The 10,130-nt window shown below is 40.7% G+C and overlaps 1 protein-coding gene across 6 annotated transcripts in view; it reads left to right on the top strand.

Annotated features, from left to right (window-relative positions):
- Positions 1 to 8,604: 8,604 nt before the first annotated feature.
- The window catches only part of camk2d1 (calcium/calmodulin-dependent protein kinase (CaM kinase) II delta 1), a 90,333-nt gene continuing 88,807 nt past the window's right edge, over positions 8,605 to 10,130 (top strand). For all 6 annotated transcript variants that reach the window (XM_066680682.1, XM_066680680.1, XM_066680678.1 and 3 more), the window contains exon 1: positions 8,605 to 8,899. In XM_066680682.1, the coding sequence (XP_066536779.1) occupies positions 8,838 to 8,899 (62 nt within the window). In that variant the 5' untranslated portion in view covers positions 8,605 to 8,837. The remainder of the gene's footprint in view (positions 8,900 to 10,130) is intronic.

Genomic DNA, 10,130 nt, shown 5'->3' with positions numbered 1-10,130 from the left:
GTGACCAAGCAGTGAATAAAAACGCACATTTTAAACTTTAACTACGAACAAGCTACAGTCAGCTTCTTACTCAAACATACAGTTTCACCTTAAGCATGTAGAACTCCTAAATGAACACAAAAAGTAGGAGGAACTGTATTGCTGTGACACCAGTAGTTTTCCAAAATGATCTAAGCTGCCTTTCAGTAAAACAGATCCTGATTTTATCTTTGACACACAGCAGGAGCCAATAAGATTGGAAATTCATGTGAGCAGCTCTCTGATTGGCCAGTTGATGTTGGCACATGGTCTTCGTTTCCATTGGAGAGCAAGCAGGCAGCACATAAGACTGGAACGATACTAGAGAAAATTGTGTTTGCATTGCTAATATACTCATAAACGGTTTAAGAGCTCTATAAGAAAATTACCTTCTACCAACTGGGGTTCTATGTTTTTTTAGGAATCTGTATTTTCCAACTCAGCTCAGTAAAATATGCAAAAAATGGGAACTTTTAAGAGTCATAAACAAAAGCCTGTAGTCAGTATGGAACTGGGCAGTATTTTGTTTAATAACCTGTCAAATCGATCACTTTGTACTTGTGCTAAATGTAAGTCAGAAGAGCTGCTTGTTCATTCAGAGCACAGCATGTTTCATGGTGAACACATTTTGCTGGATCATCCTTGTCTCAGTTCCAAAAGCTTAGATATGGGGGATATCCTGTAATGAGCAATTTCACCCGAGCACAACTGGAACTCTTCTAGGCAGATGCTTTATGTTCAGCTTTTTCCTTCTTTGCCTATCCTACCCCTCCCTCTTTCTCATGCTCTCTTTCTCTCTCTCTCTCTCTCTCTCTCTCTCTCTCTCTCTCTCTCTCTCTCTCTCTCTCTCTCTCTCTCTCTCTCCTGTTCCACCCAGTTTCTTGTTCATTCTCTCCATCACACCGACCCTCCACAATGTTGGATTCGCCCTGGTCACGGCAGACACATTCATTTTTCAGCATTATTGAAACTTTTGAAGCTGCTGAAGCTGTTGGCAGCTGTATCTCATTGCCTCAGTGCTAATTTAATCCTGGAACACTATCTGCATATTCACACATTCATAAGCAACCTACACAGAGCTGGAGATTCACAGGGCAGTGTTATTAATGAAAGTTCAGTGACGCTGCGTGTTGCGTGTAATCCCCTTTAATAAACCCACTTAGTTTTAGTTAAAACCCCCTGAGAATTTAAGACACATTAATGAACCAGTCGTTTTAGAGTGTTTTCATGTTCCCTTTGTCAAAAACTGTTCACAGAACCCTGCATCTTCTGAGTCATATGAGGTCAGCTTCCAAATCCTTTTCAGCTGCAGCTAACAGAATATCATTGTACAGCTCTACACACTCCAAGGAGAACATAAATTGGCAAGTCATTTACCTCAGCTTGCACTTATTTTTGCAAGCACACTACTGAGTGATGGCAGTGGGTAAAAACTGCAGTAAAAGTAGGGTCACTAGGGCCTTTTAAAGCATCACCCCTGCAGAGTGTAATTCTCTTTTCAGCACCCTCTGGAATCAAGGGTGTGTGTGGGGGGGGGGGGTACATAGTGTTGTTTCTGCAGTGCTGAGCCTGTAGAAGGAACAACCGAGGCTCTTTTCCATTTATCACAGGTCAGTAAAGCATCACAGTTATTTTGAAGCTGTAATTTTAAGTTTGAAACACAGCCTACGAGGCAGCACGGTGGCGCAGCAGGTAGTGTTGCAGTCACACAGCTCCAGGAACCTGGAGGTTGTGGGTTCGATTCCCGCTCTGGGTGACTGACTGTGAGGAGTTGGTGTGTTCTCCCTGTGTCCACGTGGGTTTCCTCCGGGTGCTCCGGTTTCCTCCCACAGTCCAAAAACACACGTTGGTAGGTGGATTGGCGACTCCAAAGTGTGTGTCAGTCTGTGTTGCCCTGTGAAGGACTGGCGCCCCCTCCAGGGTGTATTCCCGCCTTGTGCCCAATGATTCCAGGTAGGCTCTGGACCCACCACCACCCTGACTTGAATAAGCTAAGTTATAAGTTACAGATAATGAATGAACATGGCCTACGACATGTTTAGACACCCCCTACTTAATTAAATCAACTTCTTTAAGCATTACGCTTCCTAAAGTGGCTTCACTCTAGAAGAAGAATTTGTCTGTTCACAAATAAACGAAGGGTCTATTTTTTATTCTGGCTCAAGTGTCTGCTTTAATTTGCCCCCTTTGTTAACACAGGCTTCAGTTGTGCACATAAACTGCTTGTAAAACCTCCAAAGAAATCCTAGCCAATAGAATGGGACTAATTACAGCATGCACCAAGAGAAACTCCTTGTAGATCTTAACAGTTATCAGCTACACTTAGATCTGTGTCCTTTTGTTGGTGTGTGTGTGTCTGTGTTGGGGGGTGTTCATGGAAAGCATGATTCAAGGCAATGGAGGGGAACTGCCCTGCTGATTTTTGTGGTTTTTTACGCCCATTCATCAACAGGAATCTGTAAGGTCATCACTTGAAATCCCCTCCTCAGGAAACTCAGTGTCTTGTGGGATGACAACATCCATGGGGAAGGTAGGATTTCAAGGACTTTTCAGCTTTTCCAGGCGTAATGTATGTTAAATGGAACTAACTCAAAACATCTGTTGCTTATGGTGATAATTTAAAGCATAACAGGTTTATGACGACTGAGTGGTCCACATGGCGTACATAAAACATTAAATGTTGAAATGAGAAACTGGTGAGAATATTTTGGTTACAGTTGATGAAATCATCCAGGCTAAATTCTAAGCTCATGCTGTTAGAAAGCTAGACAGAGAGCACTGAGTTATAAAGTGGATGTATACACTGGGACAGTATATGAAATGCAAATGAGTACAAACAAGAAAAAGCAGTGATTTTTAAGTCCGCTTTGACCTGCGTTTAAATGTAAAATGTATATAGACAACAAAACACAAAGATATTTAAAGTCTTACTTAAAATTCAGTTACAATTCAGTGGCAGTGAACACATCCATGGGCATCCATTGCTAGCACCCAGGGAACATTTGGAGTTAGCTGCCTTGCTCAGGGGCACCTCAACCATGAACTAAGGGAGGATCACAATGTTGTTCCTTTACTCCTCATTTTTCCTGGCAGTGGTGGAGATTGAGCCAGTGGCCTTCCAGTCTTAAGCCCATTTCTCTAAACATTAGGCCACAGCTGCCCCAGCTTCATTGTTTTTCTGGACATTTTTTGAACATGATGCCAGCAACACATTCTGGAAATGAATGGATGGATGTGTAAAGAACCGATCCAACAGTTTAAGAATAACATTCTTCAGTGTGGGATTGCAAGTGCATTAGATATTTCACCCTCTGGGCCATGTGTCATCATTAAATGATTCCAGGAATCTGGAGAAGTAGAAGGTCAATGATCACAACTGAATGCTTGTGACCTTATCACTCAAGTGGCACTGCATTACACCTGAAATGCTTCTGTGAAGGAATATGTCATCACAAACACATTCAGTGAACACAGTTGCAACGTTCGTTCATTCATTATCTGCAACTGTTTATCCAGTTCATGGTTGTGGTGGGTCTGGAGCCTACCCGGAATCATTGGGTGCAAGACAGGAACACACCCTGGAGGGGGCGCCAATCTACCTACCAACGTGTGTTTCTGGACTGTGGGAAACCCACGCGGATACGGGGAGAACACACCAAACTCCTCACAGACGGACACTACCTGCTGCACCATGTCGCCCTACAGTAGCAACATCCACATATTATTATTTTTGCTGTGTAGATCTACCTTTTATCTGGCTGCGGCACACAACACTTTAAACAGCCTTATACTTTCCACTGTGCTTATGTAGGCTACTGTGTAACCAAAGACATATTCCTTATACGTGCAAACATTCTGATTCTGATTAAGACCGCAGAAATCATGTCAGCAAGCCCCAGAAACCCTGCTGACTTCTCTGGCTCAAGCTCATCTGAGGACGACTTTTGCATATATGAAATGTGTATTGTGGCCTGAAGAATGCCTCTAGGTCTAAAAAGAAAGTGACCATACTGACTGTTATCACACAAGGCATGGATTACTTGCTTTACTGTGATAGCATCATTCATTCATTAAGTCATTGTCTGTAACCGCTTATCCAATTCAGAGTCGTGGTGGCCTACCCGGAATCACTGGGCGCAAGGCGGGAACACACCCTGAAGGGGGCGCCAGTCCTTCACATGGTGACACACACTCACACCTTGGGACACTTTTGAGTCGTCGATCCACATGTGTTTTCGGACCATGGGAGGAATCCGGAGCACCTGGAGGAAACCCGTGCAGACATGGGGAGAACACACCAAACTCCTCACAGACAGTCCCCAGGAGTGGAGCTCGAACCACAACCCCAGAACCCTGGAGCTGTGTGACTGCGACACTACTTGCTGTGTCACCGAGCTTCACCTTCTGTGAAGGAATTAGTAACTCTGAAAGACATCTGAAAGATACATTTTGGAGCAACGTGTGCTGCCTTCCAGGTGTTTTTCCAGGGATGTCAGAACTAATTTCAACATGACAGCACCAAAGTATAATCTGCATATGTAGGAACAGCACGGTTGGTCATTCTATACTGACCTTAACAGTTAACTGATGGATCAGCCTGACTTTTAGCCTTTGGAAGAGAAGAGAAGAGACCACCATGTCTTGCACCTTCAGTGTCAGGTAGGATCTCCACTTCAAATTCGCCTCCAGTCTGACACCTACAGTTTCTCTTGGCAGTTCCAGGTTCCTCCAGCTGAAAGTACTGGAGAAGAGAGAGGAGAGGGAGGAGAGAGGGAGTGTATGACTGGCAGTCACCCAAATGTATTAACAACCCGGGCGGTACAAAAGGAAAAAAGCCTACTCTTTCCTCCTAACCCTCCAAACTCTCACTCATTTCATAAATTAGCTTTCTTCTTTTTGATTGATGCTTCCAAAGAACATGCCTTCTAGCTAAGAACTCACTTTCCCTTATTCAAAACATATTCAGTTGATAAGTCATGTTTTTCTTAATTTAAAAAAAAAAAAAAACGTCCAGTCTTTATTTTTCCACCAAAACCAATCTGGCTTTAAAAGCTCAATCCATTCCGAGCGCTTAGGGACCCTTTGTGAACCTGCTCACTGTAACAGACGGCCGTTTATGCGAAGCCCATATGTGCTGAGGTGGATCAGACAGAAAGTCATATGTGATTTACGTATGTAGGTGCACATGTGATTTCAATAAAGAGACATTTGCTTCTGTGTCAGGGTCATGAAATCAGGTGCAAAAATCTTATTTACTGCCTGCACCTGCTTTAATCGCAGCTTATGCCTTAGAATGTGTTGAAGGAATTTTGCTTTATTAAAATATTTCCTTTCAATCAATGGAAGAGAGCTTGCAACATTCAAAATGTCTGATCTGTTCATTATTCATCATTATTTTAGGAACACCAGCTGCATCTTCAGTTGCAAATGCACTACCTTTGTATCTATCTAACTTTCTTAGCAACAGCTTTTGGAAAGACCCACATTCTTTCAGAAACATGTTACTGCACTATTTTCACACAGCTGAGTTATGGCCAGAAACACATCTGGAGATCGGAAACAAATCTGAAGTTTCTCTGGGATTTCAAAGGGATGCCATTAAAGATAAAGGTCCTCCCTGTTTTCAAACTTACGCCCACTTTTACATCACATTATTCAAAAAAGGAATATTTTAAATGAAGCACTAAGATTGCGGTACGTGCATTTTACCAGGAGATGGCAGTAGGGCACATACTACAGGGCTTTATGCTTTGGAGAAGGAGTCAAATAACTGGTGATAAGTGGTAGGAAATAAATCATCAGTAATAGATTCCCATAAACTGACTACACATTTACACAACCCACGTGACTCTGAGAACAGAAATGATTGTGCTTTTGGACTAGTTTTTATTCCTGCATTTGTACACAAAGCCATTCGGAGCAGTTTGTTGTAAGAGGGGTAGTACACTCAGAAAATTGTCACTGTGGTGATACCTTTTGCTGTCTTTGGTAGTACCCTCAAGGGTACATATTTGTACCTTTAATTAGGGAACAAAATTGTACCTTATTCTATTAAAATCGTGTTGATTTCATACACTACATTTCATCTCCAGTACTTTTATTATGTTTTTTTATTTGACACAGTTCTGTAATGAACACTTACAAATATTCACCTCTTCTTCTAGAGAAGAGAATGTAATGTACCTTTAGGGAACACAACTGGGCTTTTAAACCTTGTTGTACATTTACACTGTGTTTACCTTTAGTGGCAAATACCTCTAACGTACTTTTTTTTTCTGAGAGTGTACACAGTGCACAGTTCAGAAGCCTGCTTCCATGTTGGTGTGGGGAGTAAAAGTGCACATGGCATGAGTGACTTGCACATCTGTGAAGTATGGGTGGGCGATGTCGCCATAAATTAGTATCGCTATAATATTTCAGGGTATTTTTGTGATAACTATATTTTTTTTTATATGACAAAACATATGATAAAAATATAACGTAGCCTATAAACACAACCAATGTGCAGAATATTTAGTGTGTGGATATAACAGCAACACCATTATACAAAATATAAAAAATAAACTACACAGTAAATAACAAAGCAAATATAGAATAGTTGCTATGCTGAGTCAGAGTAATTTATCTGCTAAGGTCAGAGCTCTTTGGCTGTTGAACACTTGTAACAGCATTTCTAATTTTCTCGTCCTCAACCAGGCGCTTTTGCTTGAGGTGGTGAAACAAATAAGTTCCCCCCTTCTGTCACAGGGTTGTTTCAGGGAATGTGTCGCTGGGATAAAATTCAAAATGGGCAAATAAAAAAAAAAAAGTAAATAAAATAAATAAATAAAAAAGGGGGAAAACTGTATATTGTCTTTTGACTATTATCAATTAAATTAATGGTTTAAATGATTTAAGTTAATTAGTTAGTTTCTGATAACATTTACAACTTTTTGAGACAACATATAAAAACATATAAACAACATATAATACCACAGTGTCAAAAACCTTATAGTATGTCTTTGGTCACAACCAAAGTCTTAATAGTCACTGATATTATAAAGGCTCTGCAACAGAATCACTGCAAACTCCAACCATTATCTATGTCTCTTTATAATTCAAGATTTTAATAACCATTTTAAATCAGTATGCTTAAATTTTTTAACAGTTGTATCATGTCAGCAGATGGCACACAGATATATACAAATGTTTGGTTAAAAGAAAACAAAATCAGCGAAGCATGTCATTTGACAAATCGTTTTAAAGCTTTGTATGTGTAAGAGGGCAGCAGAGTTATGATGCAGGTAGTGTTGCTTCCAGAGAGCTTCAGGGTCTTGGGCTCTTGGTTTTGATATTCGCCTTGGGTCACAGTCTGGGAAGAGTTTGGTGTGTTCTGTCCTTGTCTACATGGGTTTCCTTCAGGGACACTGTTCTTCTTCAATTCAAAGACACTTGTTGGTAGGTCACCTGTCTGTGTAGTTGTACACAGATGTGAGTGTTTGTGTATATGGGTTGGTATGTGGAGCCCTGAAATGGCAGGATTATGTGTGAATAGATGACTGTAAATTTAAGATAAGTCTAAATTATCCTTAGGGCCCAGATTAGGTCCTAGCACACCTGAGGTATGGCCCATATAAAGTGGGCCTAAGGCAGCCAGGCACACCCTGAGGCAAAATGTGGGCCCTAAGATAACTGCAGAATTTGCCACATTGGGGCCAAAGCATTAATCTGGGCTGTTTTTACACTAACTTACCATTGTAGTAATATTTACAATAAATGTATGGAAAAAAAAGTAGGAGCTGTATCCAGCTAACACAGAACATTCTGGGAACCCAAAAATTGTTAGCTGAACCTGGGCTCATATTGTGCTTTGTTATTTTAGTCAGGCGATTTAGGGGCACTGCATAATTAAATTACAAAATAAATAAAAATCGAAAAATAAGTCAAAATATTTTGAGAACATATTCAGAATTCTTGAAATCAAATTATAACAAAGGCAGAATATTTGGAGATATAAGGGGCAGACAAATTAATCTGGAGTAAAAATTAGTAATGTTGAGGTTGTTTTCGTATAAGTTTAACTATATATAAACATCTAGCACTGCAGGTGACAGATTGTGAAAGGTTATTGGTTCGATGAACGAAGGAACAGCACTGTGCTTCTATCTCAATCCACGGCTGAGGTCACTCTGAGTAATGTGTGCACAGCCCCTACTGCATTAGTGTATGTGTGTTCACTGCCACAGATGGGTTGAAAGTGGAAGACACATTTCGTTGCAAATAATTGCACATTTCATTCCATTCTCAAGTATCATAACGCTGAATCTGTTTTGCAAGAACCAGATATACATAGAGGAAATGATCTCTTTTGGAGAATGAAATTTTGCATTCAGTGTTATTTTCGAGATACTCTGACTTTACTCTCGAATTATCCTGGCTTTATTTGCGGAATTCTTGCATTATTCTCAAAATATTTTGACGTTGTTCGTAGGACTCCGAGCTGAAGTATAACAGGTTTGTTTGCTGCATTTCCGCGGTCCGCCATCAGGTGGCGTCGCCGCATCAAAAAAATGTCTGCTTCTCAAGCAGGAAACAGTGAAAGACCGCGGCGCTGAGTGGACACAGCATAAGCGCTGCTGTGTTCTTCAGTCCGCGCTTCAGCCGCCAAACACACAACAGAGAGCCCTCCCACAGACGAGAGACTGGACTCTTCTCTCCTTTTTCCTTCTCTCATTCACTTTCGCTTTGCATCGGGGACACAGGCGAGGAAGAAGCCGCCACAGAAGAAAGACTGACTTCTTCTACCTTCGCTCCGATTTCTCTCTCCCTCCTTCCTCAGCATGGCTTCAACAACCTGCACCAGGTTCACCGACGAGTACCAGCTCTTTGAGGAACTTGGGAAGTAAGTTACGGGTGTCGAGCATGAAAACATTGTTAATATGGCTTCTGTTCATCTGTACTGAGGCTGTTTGCGTAGTTGCAGTGATTTGTTTCTTGTCTTTCTTTGCATTGCTTTGCTTAGGCTCCCTCCTGCTCCGCTCTAATCTATCTACCTGTTCTGCTCTACCTGTACTCAGTAAATACACAAGGCTTTTTTTCTAGCAAGTTCAACCACAGTCTGTATTAACTGTAGGCGATAAAACGGAGAGATGTTTGTTCAGAAAATATAAAAAAAATTAAAATTGTGTCTTTCCAAATGTTTATTACTGCGGTCTTTGCCTCGAATGCCCTGGGTCCTTCATTACGCGATGCTACAGCGTAATATCGAACATGCAATATTGTGCTTAAGTTATTCTCCTTAAGACTTTATTTGTAGTTCTTATTCAATTCCAGTACGTAGTTTGGCCTAGTAATGGTGTAACACATTTGTGCAGCGTGATACTAAGAGAAAAATCTGTAGCTATTATTTATTTGTTATGCTTAGTATTATTATTATCATCATTAATAATATTTTTAAAAATCTCACCAATTAACTTACTGTAAAGCTAGTCAGGTTGTAGTGCTCTATCATTAATTACAAGCAAAACCATCGTTATTTCCAAGATAAATAGTTTTTAAAGGTACCCATACATAATTGCCTATGACTCTTGCACAGCAGTGTTCACTTCTGTAAAGTCCAGTTCTGAAAAATGCAGGTCTCACCATTTAAACGCTGTGTTTGGACCAGAGCTGAAAGGATTCAGTGGGTCTTGCTGGATGATTAAGTCTTTAGTGATCAAAGTAAAAAGTCTTTAATGACCAAAGTGAACTAATGCTTTAATGGGTGACTTGTGTAGGCTACGCCCATCATCACATTCTGCATTGCCCTATGTGCCTACGCATGGCTTTATAAGTCAACCCTTGACTTCGTATACAAAGATTATACCTGCTATGCTTTACCTGCACTCAGTAAATTCTCAAGGCTGTGTTTTTCTAGCAAGTTTAACCTCAAATTTGTAAGAACGTGCTCGTAAAATTGTCAGTCGCCGACAGCCGTTTTTATAAAGTTCTTTTAATTTTTAATCCTTACATTTCTTTTGTTTCTTACATTTATATTGCTTTACAACTAATTCAAAGGTTGTGAAAACGACTGTAACTCTTCATTATGGACCTGGATAAAAGGTGCCAGCCAAACAACTGTGTGAGCCATCCAC

The sequence above is a fragment of the Hoplias malabaricus genome, chromosome 9 (genome assembly GCF_029633855.1).
Source record: "Hoplias malabaricus isolate fHopMal1 chromosome 9, fHopMal1.hap1, whole genome shotgun sequence".
Taxonomy (NCBI): Eukaryota; Metazoa; Chordata; class Actinopteri; order Characiformes; family Erythrinidae; genus Hoplias; species Hoplias malabaricus.
Note: the sequence above shows the minus strand (reverse complement) of the source record. Positions and strands in the feature narration are given on the sequence as shown.